General features: G+C 40.8%; 1 protein-coding gene across 3 annotated transcripts; it reads left to right on the top strand.

Annotated features, from left to right (window-relative positions):
* The first annotated feature begins 4,636 nt into the window (after window positions 1-4,636).
* On the top strand, window positions 4,637-26,039 carry ARL6IP5 (ADP ribosylation factor like GTPase 6 interacting protein 5). Of its 3 annotated transcripts, none has more exons than XM_021716056.1 (4): window positions 4,829-5,060; window positions 12,868-12,874; window positions 20,494-20,711; window positions 24,414-26,039. In XM_021716056.1, exons 1-4 carry the CDS (start codon window positions 4,985-4,987, stop codon window positions 24,584-24,586), a joined length of 474 nt encoding a protein of 157 aa, XP_021571731.1. In that variant the 5' UTR covers window positions 4,829-4,984; the 3' UTR covers window positions 24,587-26,039. The 3 variants fall into 3 exon arrangements, with proteins under 3 accessions (XP_008063222.1, XP_021571731.1, XP_021571732.1); XM_021716057.1 differs by lacking the exon at window positions 12,868-12,874 and adding an exon at window positions 16,591-16,597 and having other exon boundaries at window positions 4,869-5,060; XM_008065031.2 differs by lacking the exon at window positions 12,868-12,874 and having other exon boundaries at window positions 4,637-5,068.
* Window positions 26,040-26,845: the final 806 nt, after the last annotated feature.

The raw sequence follows: 26,845 nt of genomic DNA, 5'->3' as shown, positions 1-26,845 counted from the left end.
TGACAGAGTGAGACTCCAACTCAAAAATAAATAAATAAATAAAATCAGAATTAATGTCGTTTTCAATAAATGGATACTCTGTTGCCCTGTGATGGGATTATCAATTTATTGTATATGCTCCACGTCACTCTGTTATTCCAAGGTAACTTTATTACCCTACCATTAGTAGCATGCCAAAGAGTAAGCCCCTGTAACAACGAATCCAATTAATCAACCTTATTGAGTTCCGCCTTAACCCAGATGCCTTCACGGCTGGCGGGCATGCCAGAGAGGGAGGGGCGGGGCTGGCAGGAATGGGAGGGGCGGGGCCGGCGGGGCGAGGAGTGGGTGGCCGGCGGGGCGTGGAGGGGCGGGGCCGGAGGGCAGGCGGGGGTGGGGGCGGCCGTCCGGCGCGGAGGCGAGGGCGGGGCCGACCTCACTAGGGCTCCTGAGGTTTTTAATCATTTTCTCTGTAATTATACTTGTAATTAATTACACCAAACAGATAAATCTTATACCGTATATAATATTATGCAAAGTGAAAATATAGACTTCATACATGGTGTTTATACAATTTATCTGCAAATAAATAATTACATAAAATGTTGGTATATTATATAAGAAACTCCAGGAAGAACCGCCCCAAATGTCAGAGCTTTCCTCTGGGGCAGAGCATCAGGAGAATTTTTACTTTCTGCTCTTCAGGACAGCTCCAAATAGCAGTGAGTTGGAGAGATTACTTTCTTTGTGAAAATCGGCATTAATATTTTAGTGTCACATCATTCAGATAAACAGTGGAAATGAAATGAAATTTAAAAACTTTTTTCTGGGATAAATGTATATATTCGAATACATAAAAGTATAAAGAAAAAATCACAAAAACTAAAAAAGAATTTAGAACGTCCATAATCCCATCACCTAAAGATAAATGGTGATAAAATTTTCAACTATTTTTCTTTCAGAGTCAGAAATGAGTCTGGATGTCTGGATAGAGAAACAGGAATAAGATTTGGTGTCATAAGGAACTGAATTTAAATTCTAACTCCCCAGTTAATTAACTATGAGACCTTGGACACTTCTGTTTTTTCATTTGCGAAGTGGGGATACAATATTCACTCTGTAAGACTGAGAATTAAATAAAATCCACAGAGGATCTCAAAATTTAGTCCCCGATCAACATCACATGGCCATTTTTTTAAAAAGCAGATTTTCACACCCCACTCCTAACGTTTTGCAAAGCCTGGGGTGACTTTGTGCAGGTAAAGTTTGAGAATGACTGGAATGAAATCTATAAAGCCTAATTAATGGGTACTCAGTAAATGTAGCTGCTGTTACTAAATTGTGATATTTAATCTTCTCTTTGTCCTAGAACCTTAAGGAAGTCTTGACCATTATTATCCCCCAATTAGGTTCAATTCATTAGCATTCATTGAGCTGAAAGTCTGTGCTAGGCAGTGAGTATGGGAATAGAGTTCATAGCGAGATACCTCAGCCTCTTTCTGCGTCACGTGTCTCAACATGAACTCAGAAACCTCCTTTTCTTGCCCAGACAACTCCACAGATGGTTTTGCTGATAATTTAAGCCCAGTAGTTTCACTGAGATTAAATCTTTGCTCATCAAAATGTGCTCCTGTGGGCTAGGTCCCCAACAACGCTGCTTTCAGGAGACGCTTTGATGACTGGTAGCAGGCATCACAGTTCCCTCAGGTGATACAACCAGCAGGCACCTTAGAGACCATCTAGTGACTAGTCCAATTTCACCCATTTCACAGGGGAGGAAACTGAGGTCTAGGGATAGGAAACAGCTAGCCCATGAAGAAATTTACAGAAGCATCTGGTCCTGCAGCTACTTTGGGACTAACACCCTGACTCACCACGGTAGTTATTGTGGTTGATGAGACCAGGCACTTTCACTGGTTTAGACTGACTGCCCTTGTCAGTAATGAAAGCAACAGAGACATGCAAGCAAAACCTTCAACACATTTATTTTATTTCAAATGGAACATATCACAAAGAATGAGACTGACCACCGGGTGCAGTGGCACACTCCTATAATCCCAGCATTTTGGAAGGCCAAGGTGAGAGGACTGCCTGAGCCCACGGGTTAGAGACCAGCCTGAGCAACTTGGCAAGACCTCATCTCTACAATAAACAAAAAAATTAAGCCAGGCATGGTGGCACATGCCTGTAGTTCCAGCTACTTGGAAGGATGAGGCAGAAGGATCACCTGAGCCTATCAGGTCGAGGCTGGGGTGGCCATGAGTGTGCCACTGCACTCCAGCCTGAGTGATAGAATGACACTCAAACAAAAAAAAAAATTTCAATATATGTTCACTTTATTTAAAATGATTTTCCAACAAGGGTAGAAATGTATATAGAAAAAAAATCTCCCATGATGTAAGGGAGAGAGCCATGGTTAATATTTTTGGGGGAAGAGAGTCATGCTATAGACAACTTTATCTGTCTTTTTTTTTCTTTATTTTAAACCCGAAGGTTTAAACAAATAAATACACTGAACAAATGTTTCCTCAGTATCAACTGCCTGTGATCAATGAGTAATCGTATTGTTACTTTGGTCATGTGGGTCTGAGCTTTGGTCATGTGGGTCTGAGCAATTGGAAGTCAGAGTTCTTGGTCACAGCTTCTAATGCTCACACGTCTCTCTAACAGGTGTAGGGCACTATTGGGGCGCTTGACCAAGAGTATTTACTCAGCTGCCCACAGTGCTTGAAATTCTTTGCCTTGGGGACTTCCTTTACACCCTCCGACTTCCTGTAACTGAACACTGAGGCGGGTGCATCTCTATTTAGCACTCCTCTTACTGTTTCATATTTAAGTGGTGTTGCCACTACATTGCAGGATTTATGAAGGCAGGGCAGGTCTGCATCCTACTCCTCCACTTTTTTTTTTTTGTCAGAGTCTCACTCTGTCACCCAGGCTGCAGTGCAGTGGCATGATCATGGTTCACCACAGCCTTAATCTCCTAAACTCAGACGATCCTTCTGCCTCAACCTCCCAAGCAGTTGGGGCTACAGATGTGCACCATCATGCCCAGCTGATTTTTTAATTATCTGTTGAGACGAAGCCTCACTATGTTGCCCAGGCTGGTCTTGAACTCCTGGGTTCAAGCAATCCTCTCCCCTTGGCCTCCCAAAGTGCTGAGATTATGGGCATGAGCCACCATGACTGACCCTCCTCTCTTTTTTAAAATCCCCCTCAGTGCCTTAACAGAGCCTTGAAAGAACTTGAAATATCTGTTGGCAATGTACTGAATGTTCTCGACCTTGTCCCTCATGGTATCTACCCAGATATACCCAAACGATAAAGCCACAGCAAGATAGAGAAAAGTCAGTGGATGTTTATTATAAAAGTTTTGAAAATAAATCAGATTAAAGCTCTATTAATACCATACAAATGAATCATGAGCTGTACTATTTATTATTAATAACAACAGTAATATCTACCTATGAGTACTTCTACACTAAGCATTTCCTATACATTCCTTCATTTATCCTCACCTACGTGGCAGATGTTCTATTATTCCCACTTTACACATGAAGAAACTGAGGCTGGGAGAGATTATGTAATTTCCCCAAAGTCACTTGCCAGAGAGGAGGAAGCTAGGACTTATTTTCTCTGACTTCAAGCTTTCTCAGTCACCAAACTTTCCTGAACACCAGTAGTAACAGTAATTTCTTAGAGTCACTGTAAGGGCCTTAACTGCCTTCTCAATCAACAAGGAAAATTAAATTGTCTTCTAGATTTGCATTAGATATATTTCATTGCTTTCTAAGTTTTTGAGAGTTGGTGATCTGATTAGAGTGAATTTAGTTTGCCTAAACCACTTGGAGGTTTAGAGACTGTTGTCTTAGAAACTATCATCTTAGAATTCTGCTATTACACTATGCAACTAACCAAAATACTTTTTTTCTCATGCATTTGAGATAAAAGTAGGTTTACTGTACCAACTATCCCTTTAACAGAAAAAAGCATAAAAGAGAACTTACAACTACTACAATCCCAGCCAGTTCATTAGGCCGGGATACAAAACATCACCTTATCTATTAAAATACTGTGCTTCCTTAGTGTAAAACTAAAAAAATCCTCTTTTGGAGTGGAATCCATATTTCTGTCCAGAAAATATTAGGGGCAGAACAATTAGTTCAATTATTTGCTTAAAAATGTAAAAAACTTGCCCAGCTCAGGGCTGAAGTGACCAGAGTGCCTACATTGTCACTTTATCAGAATGGCAAGGTAGTTCAACAATTTTGTCCCAAAAGAACAGAGATGGGAAACAAAGAAGAGAAGTGAACAAACCAACCCTTCTGTGCTGCACGGCCTTTTCTCCCATTTTGCCAATCTGATTTCACACACAATGAGTCATGGTGAAAAGGAGAAAACATGAGAATTGCATTCAGATGTGTAGAGGTTAGTAATACTTAGTCTTCAAAACCAGCCCAGCCTCCAGTAAAACTATAGCCGCCGTCTGTTTCACTTCGATTGGCATATAAACAGCTGCCAAAATTTTTCTTTAGGACGGAGAACACACTACTAGGTTAAACACTCTAAGAAGGCATTTCAAAGGGTGCAGTTTGTATTCAGACTGCCAGAAAAAGCGTTGCCACCTCGCCTCAAACAGGAAATTTCTGCTGGTTGCTTCCTGTCATTTCATGTCTATTCTTCACTCGATCCCTTGCTCCTTCGCGGGGCCCCTGTTTTCTTGTAACCAACCACGTAGAGCCAATTAAGAAGTAAAGAAGAGCAAACAAGCCCGCCCGATCTGAGTTTCCTGTGCTCCGCTGCCAGTCAACCGCAAAGCCGATCGAGACGGAGTCGCTGTCATCTTCTCAGCTGATCGGTTGCCGCTGCCGCCGCCGCCAGATTCCGCAGGCGAAGATCGCAGAGCTAAGAACATGGATGTGAATATCGCTCCTCTTCGCGCCTGGGACGATTTCTTCCCAGGCTCTGACCGATTCGCCCGGCCAGACTTCAGGGACGTTTCCAAATGGAACAACCGTGTGGTGAGCAATCTGCTCTATTACCAGACCAACTACTTGGTGGTGGCTGCCATGATGATTTCTGTTGTAGGGTAAGTGGTGGACCTAACCCGGGACACAGATCTGGGGCCAGCTTGGAGGAAGCTGGAGGTACAAGATCCTGAGCTGTAGAGACGATGTCTGTCCACGCTCAGTGCTTGCCTTGGCAATTCTACAAGCGGCCAAGCCAGTGGAAACTTGTTCGCAGGGCGAGGCCGCAGTAATCCAGGGGTCCCATTTCCCTTTCTGCGCTAAGGGCTGAAACGCTGAGGGGGGCTCCTCCGGGAAAGGGGACGGGGAAAATTTGTCAAGCACGGGGAAGGAAAATGATCTCCACCCCCATGGCCGGATCAGGCTCTCTTGTGGAGATATCTGTAAAGCCCTTGTCTCTTAAAAATAAGAAGACACTGGAAAGTGGTGTAACCTTATCCTGGGGCTGCCTAGGGGAACAGGGTGTGGACCTGGAGTGGTGTTGTGAAAGGGCAGGGGTGGCGACGCGCTTTGTTGGTCTCTTTGCCTAGTGCCTGCCACACTGTACAGTCAAGCTGAGTGTGGGATCAAGAGGGCGGGTGTCCCCTGGTGGCGCATCTCCCAGCGTGGGGTGAAGGCTGCCATGACTCTGGAAACAGAGCCCTTTGGCTTTTTCTTCCAGGACTTGCCAGGTGTGGCCACTCTATCTTCACTCGGAAACCTGGGGTTTCAGAACACCTGAAGGCCTTTTTGGTACCTGATTCTTAAAAAGTATCCTATGTTAATGAAGATTGAACACACACCCACATGCGCGCGCGTACGCACGCGCACACACACACACACACACACACACACACACACTTCCCTAGGAACCATTTTTCCTTGCAGTTCACCGTTTAAGAAATGCTTCTTTCAGTTTTGCAGGATAGGTGATGATATTCTCAATCTTACTGATTATCTTCTATGTATCTTTGTTAAAAAAAAAAAAAAAAAAAAAGGCACCCTCAGACTTCATAAAGGACTCTCTTGCCCTTAAAGAAGTCCCTATCATTTCTATTTCAGTGCAAGTACAGAGGAAAAGAGCAAGCTGGCTTGGGAGAAGACGCAGAGATTCACACTTGGAAGGTGTGGGAAAGGGTGAATAGAATGATTTCTTCAGTTGGCTCACTGTTAGTTGGCTTATTTACTGAGCCATCTCTCTGTGCCAGGCCCCATGCCAAGTTCGGAGCACATCAAGATGAATCAGACTTGAATTCTGGCCCAGGGGTTCATGATTGTTGAGAAGCGAAAGGAGGAAATACATAGCGTAAAGGAGAGGGAGAGAGTTCACAATTTCTGGGTGTGGTTGAGAGCAGTCAGCCCCATTCAGAGTGGAAGCTCACATGTAGGACTCTGTAGACAGTCACGAGATCCTCTTTCTGTGAGCAATTGCACCTTGGGAATGGCTTGGTATATAGAGGGCATGGCCTCCAAGTGGACTCCGAACTAGAGTGGCAGCCAAGATACAAGGGCAGGCCCGAGGCCTGAGGCAGCTGCTTTCTGAACCTTCCTCTAGTTCTGTGCTTGAGGCTTCTTTCCTGGAACTCTAACAAATTTCTTTAGAATAAACAGTAAATAGATTTGCATCCATCATTTTGCTTTATTTTTCTTTTCTTTCTCTTTGCAAAGAACAGACTGGCATCTTATTTGGTGATCTGGTTATAGAGGTATACTTGAGGTAAATCCAAAAGCTTAGATATGGGGCAAAATTCGACGCCGATTAAATGTACAGAAAAAAATTTTTTTTTCAAAGAGGTATGCTGCCGAGGGTGGACACGAGCTTGAGCAGCCTTGCTGGCTTTGATGGAATCCATTTACTCCCTGTGAAGTCCAGAGGCCAGTCCTTTGACTAAATATAGCTCCCTCAGTATGGTTTCTGAGACCATTAACTCAAGTAGTTTAGGGGTCTTGGCCCTTTCATTCCCCCTTTCAAATAGATGTTGATTGTCAGTAAGATATTTGACAGAAAAAGTGAAAAGTAGCCATGAAGTTTTAAAAAATTATTCTTATTTTTAAAAACTTGCAAATGGTATAGGCCAGTAGTAAAAGTTGTTTTGAAAGTTACATGTTGGCTGGGCATGTGGCTCAAGCCTGTGATCCCAGCACTTTGGGAGGCCGAGGTGAGAGGATTGCCTGAGCCCAGGAGTTCGAGACCAGCCTGGGAAACTTGCTGAGACCTCGTCTCTACAATATATCAAAAAATTAGCTGGGCATAGTAGTGTGCGCCTGTAGTTCCGAGGCAGAAGGATTGCCTGAACCCAGCAGGTCAGTGCTGGGTTGGTCGTGAGCATACCACTGCACTACATCCTGGGTGACAGAGTGAGACTCTGACTCAAAAAAAAAAAAAGGAAAGTTACATGTGTGTAAAATGTGAAATTTCCTTCATATTCTAGTAAAAGTTTGGTATTTAACCTTCAACTATTTTCTGTGCACCTACAGACACACAGTCTGTAGTTTTTTCTACAAATTGCTCTCTTCTTTGTAATTTAACAATAACATAATCATTTATTGAGTATTCTGTGTACCCAATAAATGAACTGTTATTATTATTAAACTTGAGGTGCCAAGAGGTTAAATGACTTGCTCAAAGTCACAACCTCGGCTTGTGGTCTTAACTACTATACCATCTACCTATGAGTCATGAGGAAGAAACCAAATATCTTCATGGTTAAGGAGCTTAGTTGATTATGGAATGTTTCTCATTCTAAAGAAAACTATCTTCTTTTGGTGATGCTGGTAGAAGGTTGATTCAAAGCAATGCTGAAGGTTATTCACCTGGATCTTCTACAGGCTTCTGATAATTTCTCATGATATCTTGGTGGACTGTGAACATGTGTCCTGTATATTACCTGGAGAAAGAACTGCATTCAAAGGGTGTTCTTCAATGGTTTCCTTCCCTGCTGGTGAGGAGGTGAGGTGCCTCAAGGGCATTGTTGGAGGGCTCTAGCCTCAGTTCTCCATTGTTGAGATCTGTCATAGTGAGTACAGAGAGAGCCTGCTCTTCAGGATTGCAGGAGGGGATAGGGGAGACCACAACAGCAACACCAGAAAGAACTGTCTATGCCAAGATGGAGATTAAGAGGGATTAGGTTGGAGATAAATCTATGTCTGAGGTTCTAATCAGGCAGAACTTGGTAATCCATGGTTAGAAGTTTGGTCTTCATTCTAAAAGAATGGTTTACCAGGTACATGACTTCTGCTCAGTAGGTCTCTTTTGCCTCTTAGATTAATTCTGACTAAATCTCTTAGCTAATAGCTCTACTGGAAGACAGTTTTCATGTTTTCCGGCTCTTCAAGTTATAGAAGATATTGGTTAAGAATTTAGCCACCAGAGCCAGATTAAGTGAATCTGGATCCCACTACCAGTCACTAGCTGTGTGACTTTGGGCAGGTTACTTGAACCAACCCATGCCTGAGCTTCCTCATCTATGAAAGGAGACTAATTATACTTCCCACATCATAGGGCTTCCGTGAAGATTAACTGAGTTCATTAGGCAAGGCTTCTTCTCCAGTAAGACCCAGCTTTGGTAGTACGTCTTTGAAGGAACATTCTTCCTTTGCCCGGTACTTCCTTGTGTGAATTGGGTCCCATACCTGTACCATCTTTCTTACCCCATAGGCTTTTACTTTGTTCGTTTATCTCCACACTGAACTGTAGACTCCTTGAGGCCAGAAATTGTTGGTTTTGTTTGTGATTATTTTTCCTTTTCTTGTTATGTTGTTATTGTTACTTTTAGTCTCTATTTCCCACAGGCTTGCTATATAGCAGATACTTGGTGAGGACAAAGAGTCAATAAGTAAACAGAAAGTTCCAGCAGGATCACAGGGGCAGCTTTTAACCTACTGAGCAGAACAAATTATTTTGAAGCTCATAGCAGTATGCCAGCATATAGCAACAGTATGCTTCTAAAGTGATTTTTAACTGGGTCATTGCTGAATGCACTAGGCTGCATATTGGTTAGGATCACTAGAGTTTATAAAAATTCAATTTTGAAAGGTTATAATTCAGACTCTTCGATTCATACTGTCCTTGTAAAATCATGGTGCAATACTCTACTGCAAGACTTCTCAACCTCAACACTATTGAAGTTTTAGACTTTATAATTTTTTGTGGTGGGGCTTTCCTGTGCATTGTAGGATGGTTAGCACCATCCCTGCCTTCTACCCACTTCCTTCCAGTCATGATCATTAAAAATGTCTCCAGACATTTCTAGTGGTTGAGAACCACTGTTCTACTACCAAGAAAATCATGGTGATTTTTCAATATCACCATTCACAAAATGCAGGCTGTTTTAAAACAAGTTACAAAAAAAAGATTTCTTAGCTATTACATAGCAAAGGAGATTGACTGTAGCTCTTTTCTCATGACATTTTAAACATAAGAGTGGATTTAAAACTTTACACAGCTTTGCTCATTATCCTCAATTTATTAAATGTGTTATTCTGTCATCCTTTTATCAGTCTGCCTAGAGGACTCATTAGACTCAGCCTTTTTAGTTTTTGATAGAATTCTGGCAGTGGCTGCTGTTATTATTACATTAAATCCTGGGTTACAGGCATGTTTAACATTTTCACAACTTGCATGTTCTCTTAGGCAGAAGTATTAAATGATAGATACACTTTAGTGATATTGTCATATTTGCAACTTGTGTTTCTTATAGAATTTTGCTCCTCTTGAATGCCTGGGTTTCCTTTTGAGATTCAGATATTACTTCAGAAGTGACTGAATGACTTAGAAGGAATAGCATGAATAAGAGGCTAATGAATGTGTGTCTTGACAGAAATGACTCTGAGTCCTTTAAATCAGCAAGGAACGATGTCTAAGAGTAAAGCAGACTTGACGCCTCTCCTTCCTTTTTTCTTTTTTTGGTAGAGATGGGGCCTTGCTATCTTGCCCAGGCTGGTCTTAAACTCATGGGCTTATGTGATTCTCCTGCCATGGCCTCCCAGAGCACTGGGATTACAGGGGTGAGCCACAGCGCCTGGCCTCCATCCTTGACATGAGGCATCTTGGCATTAAAATATTCTTTTGACATCACACACAGCAATAGAAGTCTCCGCCTTGATCTTCAAAGGGAAGAGCAAAGGCAACACCTAACTGCACTTGCAATTTAAGTACTAAGCGTGTGATACATTCCAATTGTAGATGAGAATTTGAATGTACTTAATAGAATGCCACAAGGTTTGAGTTGGAGAATTCTATTCAAAGTAGGAAACATGGAACAGCATCATCTTTCATTTGGGAGATGGTCAGAAATGAAGACTCTTCAGGCCCCATTCCATATTTGAACAAGATTCTCAGATGATTCATAGCAACATTAAAATCCAAGAGGCACCGGTCTGGTCTGGCCCAAAAGAAACACTGACAAAATTCAAATGAATATACCTATATGCCCAAGTGTCACCTTCAGGATTCTAAATGCACAGTTCTTGGCTGAGTCCAGGCAACTGTTTTTGTTTTCTCTAACTTCCCAAGTAGATTGTGATATGTATCTCAGGTTGAAATTGAGAAACATTAATCTTATTGAACCCCCTAACTTTCTGAAATAGAATAGTTTGAGGTCACATAACTGATTGAAACCAGAGTTGCCAATAGTAGGAAGTGAAATAATTTTTTCATTAAACCATAATGCAGGCTGGGCGTGGTGGCTCATGCCTGTAATTCCAGCACGTTGGGAGGCCAAGGTGGGAGAATGGCTTGAGCCCAGGAGTTCTTGAGCAGCCTAGGTAACATAGTGAGACCTCATCTCTACAAAAAATAAAAAAAATTAGCTGGGTATGGTGGCACATACCTGTAGTCCCAGCTAGTCAAGAGGTTGAGGTAGAAAGATTGCCTGAACACAGGAATTTGAAGCTGTAGTGAGCCATGATTGTGCTACTGTCCTCCAGCCTGGACCACACAGTGAGTCCCTGACTCAAAAAAAAAAGAAAAAGAAAAAAGAAAAAAAACAATAATGCAAATTTTCGGAAGTTCTTGAATACCTGATTCTTTAAACACTTGTGTTATTTATTATGCCTGTCTTATTCTCAAAAATTCCTTCCTGCTGTCAGAACTCGTGTTTCCAGCATGGCCTCAAAATCACCAACCAAATACAGAACTTACAACATATAAATGCCTCTGTTGCTTCTCCAGCTGAGAAGTACAATTATTCTCTTGTGTATGTATACATTTATGCCTCCCCCTTTATTTTATTTTATTTTTTCTTTTTGAGTTGGAGTCTCACTCGGTCGCCCAGACTAGAGTGCAGTGGCCGCTCCCGGCCACCGCAACCTCACCTGCTGGGCTCCGGCGATCCTTCCGCCTCAGCCTTCCGAGTAGCCGGAATTACAGACATGCGCTACTACACCCAGCTGATTTTTTTTTTTAATTTATTGTAGAGATGAGGTCTCGCTGCCCAAGCGGGTCTCGAACCCGCGGGCTCAGGCAATCCACTCACTTCAGCCTCCCAAAGACGTGGGATTACAGGCTGAGCCACCGAGCCTGGCTATGCCTCCCCCTTTAAACAGAGCAATGTAGCTACTGAATGAATGAGTCCATGTGTTCTTGGCTTAAGTAACTCTTTACCACGTGGTTTGCTAATTATTACAGGAGGGTGGAGTTGACAGCTGCCATTTCATGCTTTCAGTTACTCAAGATGGTAAGGGGTTTCTGGAAGGCTGGTAATTCTCTTTGAAAAGAACATACAATAATCTTTACCAAACGAGTGTGACTCTATAATGTTCTAGGCCTGTGGCTACCAGCACCTGGTATTATGAAATGTTCATATTGTTTGTACCTTTAAATGCTGCAAGGATGAAGAACCAAGTTTCCAGTTGGTGACTAAAGGAAAGGATACAAGAGCCCTGGGGTGCTCCACATGGGAATGTATTAAAACATTTGCAGGTAGAATGAATTGCAGTGTGTTTATGCTAATGCTAGTGGAAATGTTTTTGAGATTAGTCAGCTTCAACACCAGTTTTACAATATTACTCTTATTTGTGTTGCTTCATTCATGAACTCAACAAACACCTGCCAACTTCTCAGACACTTTGCTTAGAGATGCAGTGGGGAACAAAATGACTATGATTCCTGCCTTTGTTGAGTTTAGAGTCTAAAGGAGCAGCAAGAGAACACTGAACACCTGATCGTTAGTTTTTATACAAGTATACAGAAAGATACGCCTACATTCTTTTCAGCTTGATCTACCTGATCTTTTCTATACACTATGATTCCAAATTCTCATATTTTCAGGTGCTGGGACTAGGAAAGAGATTGAGTATGTGGACCTGGAAACGATTGTTCTCACCTGCAGCTCAGACACCTTCTACTCAGTTGAGCAAATTCTTAATGAGCACTTACTATGTGCCAGACTCTGTCCAGGCCTTGAGGATTCAGTCAGGAATACTCTACCCAACCTTCTAAAATCTTCCTAGAATTAATCTCTCCCTGCCCCTTCCACATCCCTTTACTTGTACTTCAGGCTGGCATCTGTCTTCCACTGATGGGTTGTATGTTTCCTATGAGTACAGAACTTTAAGAGGTCTATCAACACACAATAAAATTTTAATTTAAAAATTCTTCATCTAATAAGAGTTGTTAAATCACCTCTGACAATATTTATGTAACCTTGTCCTTCTGGACTTCTCCCTACCACACACTTGTTTTGTCAATGTTCCCTGCCACTGTCAGCTTGTAGTTGGTAGTTTCTGTTTCCTTTCCCTAGGTAAAGAGTGTATTTTGGATTTCTGGCCCCTTCTCTCAGAAGGGGGAAGCTCTCAATTAACTTAGGGGCAGAGAACTCTGAATAGGAAGCACAATTCTTAAAGGTCAAGATCCAGTTCTTTTTTTTTTTTTATTTTAAAGATGTGGGGTACAATTCAGGATTAGGTATACAAGTGGTCATCGTACAGGTAAAGTTTGCGCCTCCCTTTGGTCCCCACTTTGCCTGGTTTGAGATCAGGTACCCTTACTGATGTTGTGTCCCCCCCACCTCTACCCCAGCAGTATCCCGCTACTGCCAGGTCAAGATCTAGTTCTTGACCTATCCACTGAGTGCCTAATTGAGCAGCAAAGTTGGAATTTTAAAATTCTTTTCCTTTCAGACAAATGAGTTCTGTCCTTGATCACTCAGCTTCTGAAAACTTACCCTTAACCCTCTCTTCTGTCTCTTGCAATGAGTTTAGCTTCCTGTTTCAGGGAATGCTTTCAAGGCCTGTGATCTTAGACAAAACCTGCAGGCTGACTCCCCTTCTGCAAGCATTTGCCATTAGTAGCTAGATTCCCTGGCCTTTTCTCCTGTTGAGCAGTTTGCTAATGGAGACACGTGGAAGGCAGAAGGCCCCACTTCTGCTAATCTGCTTCATATCCCATTGTCTCAGAGGAAGAAAAATCAGTGCAGAAATTGGGCGTTAGTGAAAGGTAAATAGGAAACTTGTGGGAAGGGAGTCTATGTGTCACCAAGCCCACTAGCGTCAGTCCAACCGCTGTCTTAGCTCTGTAAGAACTTGTCATGCGAAAATTGTCAATAGCTTTTTAAAAAAAATTTATACTAAAAGTATGCAGAAAGAACAATTTGTAAATTAATAAATATCTTTCCACTTTAGTTCTAAAGAAAAAAAATTACTGGGTGTGAGAGTAACCACGGGTTGCTAATTGTTAAAGGCAGTGATGAGTATGCATGAAGGTTTATTATACTTTTTTTTCTGCCTTTGTATATATTAGAAATTTCCCATAATAAAAAGCTTTGGGTTTTTTTGTTTTGTTTTGTTTTTGCACTGGAGTTTCACTCTGTCACCCAGACTGGAGTGCAGTGGCCAGTCCTGGCCACCTCAGCCTCGACCTGCTAGGCTCCAGCAATCCTTCTGCCTCAGCCTTCTAAGTAGCTGGAACTACAGGCGTGCGCTACCACGCCCAGATAATTTTTGATTTATTGTAGAGATGAGGTCTCGCCAAGTTGCCCAGGCGGGTCTCGAACCCGCGGGCTCAGGCAATCCACTCACCTCAGCCTCCCAAAGGCACGGGATTACAGGCTGAGCCACCGAGCCCGGCTTTATAATAAAAAGTTTAAAAGAGATATGTTATAGTCTAATCATAGTTTTATACACAGATTATTATTTGAGGCTCCATCTTCTGTGAGAAGTGTGAGATTTATGGTTTCTAACCCAAGTCCAACCTGTCGTTTGTTAAAAATAAAATAAGCAATTAGCTTGATAAATGCAAAATAAAACATGGAGGTTCATAAGGTATATCCTATAACTGCTACAAAGACAGTGGATCATTTAAATGCTAGTGTTTAGTTTGCTGGTGCTGAGTACATGGGCTACAAGAAATATTTAGGGCATGGCGAGTATGCAATAAGTATTATGGGCCTTCCTAAGTCAACTGGTTAAAAAAATCTCAAGGTTAGGTTACTATGACCTTTCTGTGGCAAAAGAGATAGGCTCCTGTCCCACCTTAATTGCTCTGCAATCTTCTTTACTCTAAGATCCTTAGACTCAGGAGACACTGGTCACATTTGCTCAAGACTGATTTGTGTCCAAAGCTCACATGTATACTTTATAGTCAGAAATAGTACTTTCCAGGATGGAAGCCATGTTGGGAAACCAAAAAACCATAGAAGACTGTTAGGGTTATCTGAGGAATCAAAGAGCAAGAAGGGCCTATAAGGACAGGTCTGTAGGCATGAAACTCCCTCCATCCCATCCTCACCCTCCCTTCATCCCCCAGCCTGCACTAGAGACGAAGATTACAAAGGTTCCTTCTTCCAGCAAGCCAAACTGCCCTTTTGTTTCATCCAGTCACTTCATAACAATTGTCCCTTACGTTTGTGTATGAGTTAAATGATTTTCCCACTTTTGCTTTTTCATATGTTGCTTTTATCACAGCTCTGTGAAGGAACAAGGACAGAGTCTATTTTTGGTTTTGATTTTAAGCAAAAAAGTATATGGGTGGGGCTGGATGCAGTGGCTCACACCTATAATCCTGCACTTTTGGAGGCCAAAGGCGAGAGGATCTCTTGAGCACAGGAGTTCGAGAACAGACTGGGTAACATAACAAGACATCATCTCTACAAACAAATTTTTTTTAAAATTACCTGGGCATGAGGGCATGTGCCTGCAGTCCCAGCTACTCAGGTGGCTGAGGTGGAAGGATCTCTCTGAGGAGGTCAAGGCTATGGTGAGCCGTGATCATGCCACTGCATGCCAGCCTGGGTGACAGAGTGAGACCCTCACTCAAAAAAAGAAAAAGAAGAAAGAAAATGGATTAGTGGGTTCCTATTTGTAGTGATCCCTCTGACTGGTTAAGGACCACAGAAAAACATCACCAATTTAGAGAAGTCCACTGTGAGTAAAGCATTCCTCCCTTTCTTGGTGAGTCAGGCTTCCTCAGGAACCACACTTCAAAAATAGATTTTTGGGTTAGAAAATTGGAACTCAGTGCTAAGCTGCCTCTATGGCTCAGGAAAACTTTGCTGTCCCTTTTGTTCTTGTTGGCATTGAAGCATGACAGGAGTTACCAAATTTTCCTTTTAGTTGATATGAGGATTTCTGTTATGGCAAACTCGTATTGTCAACTTTGCAGCTGGTAGCCTTGGACACATTTATTGACTTGGCTCTTCCTTAACCTGTGTGTAAAATCATATGGATCATCAAAATTCCTCCCTGCTCTAAAATTCTATGATTGGCCAAGGTTTTTTCCCCTTCAGCAACTTGTGGTAAAACTATGGACATAGCTAACTGAGTCACGTTGGCAAGTTTAGCACATGTGTCCACACTCGTAAATAGTCACCTTCCTTCAGAAAGGAATTAGAGTGTTGAGGGACTTCCCCAGATGACCCTTAGCTGCTTACTTCAACTGGAAAAATAGGGTTACGTAGAATGGTGGGAGAATGTCTGACATTGGTTAACAATGCAGAATGGGTTATATTGTGAAACACTGGCACAACTGGCACCCTTGGTTTCTGGTTTCTCCCCTGGATTCCTTGTTTCTTCACTTCTCTGGGCCTCAGTTTATTCATCTTAATCATGGAACTGGACCAATTCATCTTTGACTACTGCTACAAAAATTCTGTGATGAGATTCTAAACCTTTTTACAACCATAAATGTCTGCACTAGAATATTTAACTATTACAGGAAAGAATTTATTAATTATTCATTGGAATGAGATAGTTTATGTGTATATTTTTATCTCACAATAAAAATAAACATATTTAGTGTATCTAGTTGTAAAACTAGAGCCTACATCTACCTATATCCATGTAATAGAAAATCACAAGTTCTGTCTCTCCTTTTCTCTCTTTCCCTCTCCTTTTCCCTTCCCTCTATCATCTTCCTTCCTTCTTTCCCTCCCTCCCTCTTTCTTACTCAAGGACTACCAGTAAATGAAACTCCACCCAACAGAGACCAGTGGCAGCTGTCCATGTGAAAAATGGGTGGCATATTTAATATGGAAAGTTTTGTCCTTAACGGTTCTTGGAGTTTATCGTGACTGGTGTGACTAACAGCACAACTGTTACTAAAAGTGTCTCAGACAAGACTGGTTCCCGAACTCCTGCACTCACTGGAAAATGAAATGAATCTCTGGAGTGTGTGTGTGTGTGTCTGTCTGTATGTCTGTATGTGTGATTTTGCTCCAAGTGCAGATAGGTGCAGGAAATTGGAATGGTATGCGTTTTATCATTTCTCAGAGTGGAATTACTTGTAATCAGAATGTGGAAGAAAATCATTTCTGCTCCGAGTAACTTTGTTAGTTATTTCCAAGCCTGGAAACTTGGTTGCTTTCTAATTATAGATTGTGGTTGGGCGGGTTGTAAGCTAAAACCAGTTCTATAGGACGCCTTGCCCTGTTCTTTTCCCTTGAACATGAGCAACAGGAACAGGTGAAAAGCACATTTGGAATTGCTTGAGTCAGGCCTGGATTTCTCATTGTTCTTTGTCCTGGGCTTTATTTAGACATTCAACCTAGATGTCTATTTTACTTGACCGGAGGAAAACAGAAACAGCTTGACATGAATTTTATTATATGTTTCACTTCATGAATTATTATTTTAATCAGTATTCTAGAAAGAATTGAGTAGGAGCCCTTTGATCCTTTGCTGCCAACTGACTCTCTCCTATTTGTAGTTTATGCAAATGAATTTCCTAAACATTAACCCTCCATTCTAGTTCTTTGTGTTTTGATCTTTGTTTTTCTCTACAGTTCAGAAATATTTGGTTTAGGTTATAGTTCAAAGTCAAGGCTTTGTAAAAGGGCTTGTTTCTTTCAGACACTTTTCCCCAAATTTCATTTTTAAATACCAGTTTTTCATTATTCAAGTAATACATGGCCATTGGAAAAATATGAAAATAGAAGTAAGCAAATGGAAATAAACTCCCCGGATCCACTACCCACTGTAACTACTGTAGTCTTTTGGTATAATTTCTCTTGATCTTTTTGGTACTAGGAATGAGACTGATTTATTTATTTATTCATTTATTTTTATTTATTTGAGTCAGAGTCTCACTCTGCTACCCAGGTTGAAGGGCAATGGCACAATCACTGCAGCCCTGACCTGCTGGGTTCAGGCAGTCCTTCTGCCTTAGTCTTCCAAGTAGCTGGAACTATATGCATGTGCTACCACACCTGGCTAATTTTTTTATTTATTGTAGAGACGAGATCTCCTCGTGTTGCCCAGGCTGGTCTTGAACTCCTGGGCTCAGGCAATCCTCTTGTCTCAGCCTCCCTAAGTGCTGGGATTGCAAGTGTGAGCCACCACACCCAACCGAGATTTATTAATCTGTAAGTTTCTGGTTCTCTTCACTCAGTCTCCCTCCTACCTGCTAAAGAGGATTTTGCTTTTGCCTCATTATAGTCTTCTCTTCCTCAGGCCTATAAGGAAAGTTTTATCTTTCCCAGACCAATTCTGGATTATATCAGGAGGTAGGGCATAATCCAGATAAAATTTCAAAGAAAGAAAGCAAAGTACAGAGATTCCAAGCAGACCCAGACAGTATAGAACGGAGAGGGAGGGAGGGTAGACAGAATAGCACGTGTGTTGGGTGTAGGGAAAGAGAGCCTGGAGGAATAGAGTGGGCAGACTGGCCACAAGACGATCTGGAGAATGAGCAAGGAACCAGGGTTTGGTTTGGAGAAGGAACAGCTGCACCATGGCTCATGGATTGAAATTCCATTAACGTTATTGGAGAGACAGCACAAGTAGAGATGGACTGTTGTAGTTGGTCTATGCCAAGCCTGGGTTATAGATTAGAGAGCAGCTGCTTTGAGATTTTCCTTTTATATCTGATCACAAAATAATATATTAATGATAGAAATTTCTACTTCTGAGATATCAAACATATATGATAAATCCATCTAACACAGAATGTATTAATGTATTATAGTTGCTTTTACCCACTTGATATATTACTAATATATGTTATATATCAGTATATAATATGTAATAATATGTTATTAAGTATACTTTGACCTTTAAAAATAGCTGTACATGCCATATTCTAGTAAATTGTTGACTATATAGGTTGTTTCTAAAACTTTTGGTGGTTTTTTTTTTTTTTTGAGTTGGAGTCTCACTCTGTCACCCAGGCTGGAGTGCCATGGCATGCTCACAGCCACCCCAGCATCGACCTTCTGGACTCAAGCGGTCCTTCTGTCTTAGCCTTCCAAGTAGCCAGAACTACAGACACATGCTGCCACACCCAGCTAATTTTTTTTTTAATTGTAAAGACAATGTCTCGCCAAGTGACCCCAGGCTGGTCTCGAACCCGCGGACTCAGACAATCCACTTGCCTCAGCCTCCCAAAGTCCTGGGATTATAGGCTGAGCCACTGAGCCCGGCCTCTCAAAGTTTTTAATCATAAATACCACTAATATGATTACTGTTACAACTTAATCTTTGCATCTTTATTTCCTGAGACTGTATTCTGAGGAGGGAATTTATTGGCTTGAAGAGCATAAGAATTTGCAAAGTTTTGAATGAAATAAGCAACTTATTTTTGCAGGTTTTAGTTTTAAATTATGTACTACTCCTCTTCTAATCTTTAATTTCATGTATTTTAGTAGAAATTTTTAACTTTTCAGAGCAGTTTGACATTGATTATATCCCTTGATATCACCCAGTAAGGTGATATCACTCTTCATTTTAAACTGTTCAAAATAGCTTTTGTGTTTCAGTAGGCAGAATCAGAGCTAAAATGTAAAGAGATTTTGAAAAAGAGTCATGGCTATCCTGAATACAAGGTCAATCCTTCAAGTAAGCTCCTGGCATCATCTTGTTTTATCCTGTCCTCCCCTAGCCCTCATTTCAAGTCAGTCATATGACTACTCGGAACATGATGAAAACACACTGACCTTTGTTCTTCTCAAGTAAAATCCTCATTAGCTTCTAGGGTAAAAAGCTAGTAACTCGTGCTTGCCCACTATGAGTGTCTTCTTAAGGATTTTATATACACATTGGATTGGCGTAGGGGACTGTAATGCCCAGTTCTTCTCATTTATGAAATACTTGGTCTAAATTTCTTCTTCATAATGTGTTTCCCCCATTATCATTAGTAGTGTAATTCCTATCACATAATAAAGGCCTTTGGCTCATACAAGACTGGATCTGCAACTATATGCTTAAATATTTCTGTTGATAACCTATCTCTTCATAATACATCAGGTCTTTACAAAGATTTATAGTGGACTCTCTATGCCAGGAGTCATAAGCTCAAATGCTTCCATGGGGCGGACAGGTTATAAAAGAGAGCAATCAGCCCAGCTATTAGAAAAATAATGATTAATAGCAGCTCACTTTGGGCCTCTGTGTCAAAGATGCAATAGAGAGTGGTAAAGACTGGGGCTAAATGGAGAATATTCTAAGTGAGAAGGCAATCCAACCAGTTGTTGACAGATGGAGAGTGGGCTCGGTGTTGTTAGATTTTTCTTGTTCTGGGATAACAAGGAATCCCGTTTTTAAAATTTTATGGAATTTTTTTTAACACACAAAGATTCAAGTAAAAGTTTTTTGAAACACTATACAGGCCAAACAAAAATGTGACTATAAACTGGATCTGGTCTGTGGATGCCATTGTGTGGTCTCTACTCTGTGTCATGGCAGCTTCTATGAGGATTTAAATAAGCCCTTAAAGCTAAGTAAGTACAGCCTACTGGGTACTAGAGCCCTGCATGTATGGAAGCTAAACACAACCCTTCCAAAAGAAGTGTTAGTCTTCAAAATTCCCGACCTCTAATGAGATGAACTGCTAGTTTGGTGGGAGTCAAATTGCCTGGATGTGATTTCAGCTCCACCAAATTTCTAACCTCTGTACCTGAGTTTCTTCAGTTGAGAAATGAATTAATAGTGTCTCCTTCATAAGGTTATGAGGATTAAATGAGACAATGTAGATAAAGTGCTTAGTAAGTACTCAATCGTTTTTGCTCCTCTCGCTCTTTTTCCTACTCCTATTACTGACTAGTCTCCTCTCCTCCCTTTTGTTTTTGTCATGTTCCAGGTTTCTGAGCCCCTTCAACATGATCCTTGGAGGAATTGTGGTAGTGCTGGTGTTCACAGGGTTTGTGTGGGCAGCCCACAACAAAGACATTCTTCGCCGAATGAAGAAGCAATACCCTACAGCGTTTGTTATGGTGGTCATGTTGGCTAGCTATTTCCTGATATCCATGTTTGGGGGAGTCATGGTCTTTGTGTTTGGCATCACTTTTCCTTTGCTGCGTAAGTGAACTTGAGTTTTCTTTTTCTTACATGATTAAAAGAAAAGTAGGAGCAAGTTGCCCTATAGGAAGTATATAACTTGTTTCTTATGTGTGTTGGCCTTTCTATCGGAGTGTCAGAATTTTCTAAAGCTGCAGGTCAAAGCCTAATAGTTCACAAATTCCACAGATATATATTGGGCACCTGCTATGTGTCAGACATTCTTATGTGGACACAAAAGTAAATAAGACAAAGACAAATCCCATGTCATACAGTGGGAATGTGTGTGCCGTAGCCTGTACTGGACTCCACACTGTCTGATACTATAGTCTGATTTCAATCTTTTTTTTTGTTTTTTTTTTTTGAGTCAGAGTCTCACTGTTGCCTAGGCTGGAGTTCAGTGGCACTCTCACGGCCACCACAGCCTCGACCTATTGGGCTCAGGCAATGCTTCCGCCGCAGCCTTCCAGGAAGCTGGAGCTACAGGCATGCGCCACCATGCCTGGCTAATTTTTTTGATTTATTGTAGAGACGAGGTCTCGCCATGTTGCCTAGACTAGTCTCAAACCTCTGGGCTCAGGCAGTCCTCTTGCCTCTGCCTCCCAAAGTGTTGGGATTACAGGCATGACCCACTGCACCCAGCATGATCTCAATCTAAGTGCCATTCATTTGTCCTGACACTGCAGTGAATGTATTTATCATTTGGAACTAAACTATTTACTTTCTACTTACTCAGAATTTGATAATTAATGTCAAAAGTTTAGTAAGTTTATAGGAATAATTTGCCCAGAATATAGATACTAAGTACTCAGATTCTGAAGTGAAGAGAATCCTTTTTTTTTTAAATTTTACATGCATTTTTTACAAAGACCTCTAACTTTAAAGCCTGAAATAGAAAAGAGATAAAATCCCAATCTCACCAGCAGAAAACTGACTAAAATTCTAGTGTTTTAAATGACAGGAACATCACTTTAACTTTTAAGATGTTTCTCATGTGTAGATATTCCATTAAATAAAATCATTTGCTTGTTTGGGGTTTTGTGAGATTAAGCCCAGAATATTTGTGGATCAATACCACATCTTGTTGGATAAAATATTTGAATCAATGAATTCAGACTTTTTGAAGTTTTCTTCAGGTTTTCTGTACGTGTGAGAGGCTTAGCATTTCAATGATTCTGTTTAGGCATACAGCTTGTTAACTTCAATGCCTTTCCATATCAGTGCTCAAGACAGGCTAGTGTAATAAAATGTATCATAGACAGTCAAAAGTCCTGATTTCTATTCCTAGACTTACTGGAAACCAGCATGTGATTTGGACCAGTCATCCTATATAGGCTGTAGTTTACTACCTCTAAAATAAGGAAATTAGAAAAGATAAAGGACTCCCAAATTTTGCTGATCGTAAGAATCATCCAGGATGCTTCTTTTTTTTTGAGTCCAAGTTTCACTCTGTTGCCCAGGCTAGAGTGCAGTGGCACACTCATGGCTTTGACTTGCTGGGCTCAGGTAATTCTTCTGCCTCAGCCTTCCAAGTAGCTGGGATTACAGGTGTGTACCACCACACCTGGCTAATTTTTTGATTTATTGTAGAGATGAGGTCTCATCATGTTGCCCAGGCTGGTCTTGAACTCCTGGGCTCAGGCAATCCTCTTGCTTCAGCCTTTCAGGGTGCTAGGATTAGAGGTGTGACCCACTGCACCTAACTGGGATTCTTTTTAAGAATATAAATCTCCCAGCCACATCTTGATTCTGTGGGTCAACAGTATTGCCCAGAGAACCTGTATTTTTAGAAAGCTCCTCCAGGCCAGGCTCAGTGGCTCAGCCTGTAATCCCAGCACTTTGGGAGGCCAAGGTGAGTGGAATGCCTGAGCCTGCGAGTTCAAGACCAGCCCCAGGCAACTTGGCGAGACCTCATCTCTATAATAAATCACAAATTAGCTGACTGTGTTAGCGTGTGCCTGTAGTTCTGGCTACTTGGAAAGCTGAGGTAGAAGGATCGCCAGAGCTCAGCAGGTCGACGCTTGAGTGGTTGTGAGTGTGCCACTGCACTTCAACCTGGGTGACAGAGTGAGACTCCAACTAAAAAAAGAAAGAAAGAAAGAAAGAAATTTCCTCCAATGTTTCTGATGGCCAGTCTAGATTGGGATCTTCCAGATAGACTCTACATCAGTGTTTTTCAAAATGAGGGTCCCAGATCTTTCTACATTGGAATCTCCAGAGTGATTACTAAAATGATAGTTTCTGGAACCCTACCTCAGTTTTAACAGTCTGAACTTTAGGTGGTAGAGATCAGAACTTTGCCTATTTAACAGCCTCTGCAGATGATTTGGATGTACGTAGAAGTTGAAAAATCACTGGTGTGGATCATGTGGGGTGACTGTTGAAAATACAGATTCCCAAGCCTGTCTCTTTAAGGTTCTAGTTCAGGAGGTCTAGTAGTGGGGACAGGGAATCTGTTTCCTGTTCTTTTTTTTTTTTTTGAGTTGGAGCCTCACTCTGTCGCTCAGGTTGGAGTGCAGCCTCTAGGAAGCACTTTAAAAGTAGACTTTAGGCCAGGGATAGTGGCTCACGCCTATAATCACAGCATTTTGGGAGAATTGTTTGAGCCCAGGAGTTTGAAACCAGACTGGCCAACCTAGTAAGACCTTATCTCTACAAAATAAATAAATAAACAAACAAATGAATGAATAAATGAATAAATAAATAAATAATAAATGAGCTGGGCATGGTAACATGTGCCTGGAGTCCCATCTACTCAGGAGACTGAGGCTGAAGGATCACTTGACCCCAGGAGATCAAGGCTGCAGTGAGCCGTGATCATGTTACTGCACTCCAGCCTGAGTGATTAAGACTCTGACTTTATTTTTATTTATTTTTTAATATTTTTTATTTTGAAGATATGGGGTACATTCAGGGTTAGGCATACAAATGTCCATTATGCAGGTACCTTTGTTGATGAGGTGTGCCACTCCTCCAACTCGGACTTTAAAAAAAAAAAAAAATTAGCCGGGCTCGGTGGCTCAGCCTGTAATCCTGCGCCTTGGGAGGCTGAGGTGAGTGGATTGCCTGAGTCTGCGGGTTTGAGACTCAGGCAATAAATAAAAAAATTAGCCGGGCATGGTAGCGCGCACCTGTAGTTCCAGCTACTCGGAAGGCTGAGGCGGAAGGATCACTAGAGCCCAGCAGGTCGAGGCTGTGGTGGCTGGGAGCAGCCACTGCACTCCAGTCTGGGAGACAGAGTGAGACTCCAACTCAAAAAAAAAAAAAATTATATTTCACCCACATGCCTCCTGCAGGGAACTAAATACAGATAGTCCCTGAATTGAGTTAGAGTTCCTTTCTGGAAAAACTTGGGTAAGTTGATTTCTAGTAGGTTGGAATCACACCAATTTACTTTGAATCTCAGGGCATTTAAATAGCCTCTGCAGGATGATGATGTCACTATGTGAAGGAAAGAATGTGGCTGCCAGATTATGGTCCCAGCTGCTGGATCCAACATGCTCTTTCACACATGAAGAAAGCTATATATGACTTGATGAAGAGCTTTATACAAAGTCCAAGGATTCATTTGAAGGCTTGGATTAATTAAAGAAACAGATTGGACTATAGCTAACTGAGACTGCTTGCTAAAAATGTGAAGAGAGGGAGTGTAATATTGATGTGGAAAAGGAAATTTTTGCTTTGGTGCTAACTTCTTTGCTTTGATGTGTCACTTCTCTGTAGTGATGTTTATCCATGCATCGTTGAGACTTCGGAACCTCAAGAACAAGCTGGAGAATAAAATGGAGGGAATAGGTTTGAAGAGGACACCAATGGGCATTGTCCTGGATGCCCTAGAACAGCAGGAAGAAAACATCAACAAATTCACTGACTATATCAGCAAAGTGAAGGAATAGACATAGGTTGTCTGGTGATAGGGTTGCAGCAGAAATTGAGTTGCAATTTGCTCTTGTCCAGACCTACTTTCTGCTTGTGTTTTTGAAATAAGAGGTGCACGTACCACCCAACTATCTATGGCAGCATGCATGTATAGGCCAAACTATTACGATCTCTGATGTTCCAGAGACAAGGCCTCAGAACCTGAAAGAAAACCACCATCCTAGTGTGTCTGAAGATTTCACGTGTGTTTATGAAACTTAATGGGAAATGGATCACATTTATTTCTTTAGGGGAATAAAAGAAAATTAAAGAATTATGGGTTTTACAACAACAATACTGTTATCTTGTAAGGAAAAAGTCATCGTAAAGTATCAAGGCAACATGAGTAAATGAAAAGGCTGTTAAAGTAGATGATATTCGTTAGCCTGTTTCTAATCCCTTCCAGGATCCCCCCTCCAAAAATATCTCATAGAATTGTTATGTGTGGGATATACATTAGTTTAGTTTTTATTATTTTTCTTTTAAAATCAAAGATGATCTCTATCAATTTGCCGCCTATTTGATGTGCAGTGGAAACTGGATAAACCAGTTGTTTCTATTTTGTTTACAAATAAAAAGATAGCTGTTTAGAATATTTTGTTAAATTTTTGTAAATTTTTGAAATGCTAGTAATGTGTGTTCACCAGCAGGTCTTTGTTGCAATCTTAATGTCATTTTCTTAAGGTTACAGCTATGTAACCTGTATTAACAGACTTGTTGAAAAACAGACAAAAAAAAAAAAAGTTGAGTTCTGTTTATATTACACATCTTATGTTATAATGAAAAAAAAAGTCCAAGCTAATGTTTACCAATTTTTTTTATCGTTTAGTTTTTAACTGGAACATTTAGAAAGAAGGAAATGAATGTGCATTTTATTATTTCCTTAGAGGAACACACAGGACAGTGATAGCTGATCATTTGAGACCTGAAAAGTATCTTTAGATGACCAAGCAAAAGACTTTAACAAATGAAAATGATTACCGGCTTCGGCAGTTCATAAAAATTTTAGATAGTAATTGTTCCAACCATATGCTTTTATAGTTAGACATTAGAATTAAGATAGCATGAGTATATATATTCGGTTATTTTCATTATTTTATTTCACATGTTTTTAGAAATAGGTTATAAAAAATGTTTTGCTTGCCAATTGAGTGATTTCACAGATGAAGCAGAAAACATTTATGCTTTCCCAACATTGAATTGTGAAGACAATTAGAGCGGTCCATACTCAAGGAACTCTCTGTATGTCCTAGAATAAGAGGCAACACATATGCTGTTCCTGATTTTTCTTGTATTTTAATTTCTCAGCCAACCTATAGCCTTCATCTTTAGCTCACTCATCTCCCCATGACTTCACAGACTAGAATGTGTACTCAGGTCTAGAATGTGTACCCTTACCCAAATATGAAGAATAAAATTTATTGAAGGGGTTTTTTGGGGGTGAGATTTTATTTAATGCATGTCTGTGTTACATGTCTGAGACAACCCTATAAACCATGAGGACATACTATACAACAAACACTCTTAGCTGTGTCAAACACTGTTTAATACTTTATTAATTTGCAGCCAGAATAAAATTGAATTCCACTGGGATCCTCTCTTTAAACCTGACACAGGTTTTATATACATTTTATCACCTTCTATTTTCTAAAGTGAATCCTGCTAACTAAATGCAAGAGATTTGGAGAGCGACAACTTGAAGTAAAAAGAGATTCATTGTAGTTACTAATGGCCAGTGGTCAATCCTGGAAGGATAATAGAAAAATGTAACAAGAAAATGTTGTAAATTAATATTACCTCTTAAAAACAAGTTAAAATCTTCAACTAAGATCTTTAGGGTGGGGGTGATGGATTAGAAAAAGCATAATGTGAATTGCTTCCCCTGTCTTGATAAAACCTGTGTATTAAGGCAGTAAGTTACGAAATTGGATCATCTTCTTTTGTACAAATCCTCTTTCAGGGCTATTATCACTTTTTGAAATTTCTGAACTAGTTAATACTGTGGCTGTATAAGCAAATGCACAAAGGCTTTCCAGAACTTCAACTTCTCATTTACATCAAGCCTATCATTATGTCTAGAGTGTGTTTTCCTATTACAGTGTAGCCTCCTGGATGGCAAATGTGCTAGACACTTAGATGTAGAATGTGCAAGACGTATAAAGTTTTGTTTGTTGTAGCTCTTTCTTAACTGGCCTGCTTTATATGCAAGGATGTTTTATAGACATAATCAAGGAGGA

The sequence above is a fragment of the Carlito syrichta genome, unplaced genomic scaffold (genome assembly GCF_000164805.1).
Source record: "Carlito syrichta isolate Samal-C Ts95f unplaced genomic scaffold, Tarsius_syrichta-2.0.1 Scaffold308136, whole genome shotgun sequence".
In the NCBI taxonomy this organism is placed as follows: Eukaryota; Metazoa; Chordata; class Mammalia; order Primates; family Tarsiidae; genus Carlito; species Carlito syrichta.
The sequence above is the reverse complement of the archived record's forward strand: the minus strand, read 5'-3'. Positions and strand labels throughout refer to the sequence as shown.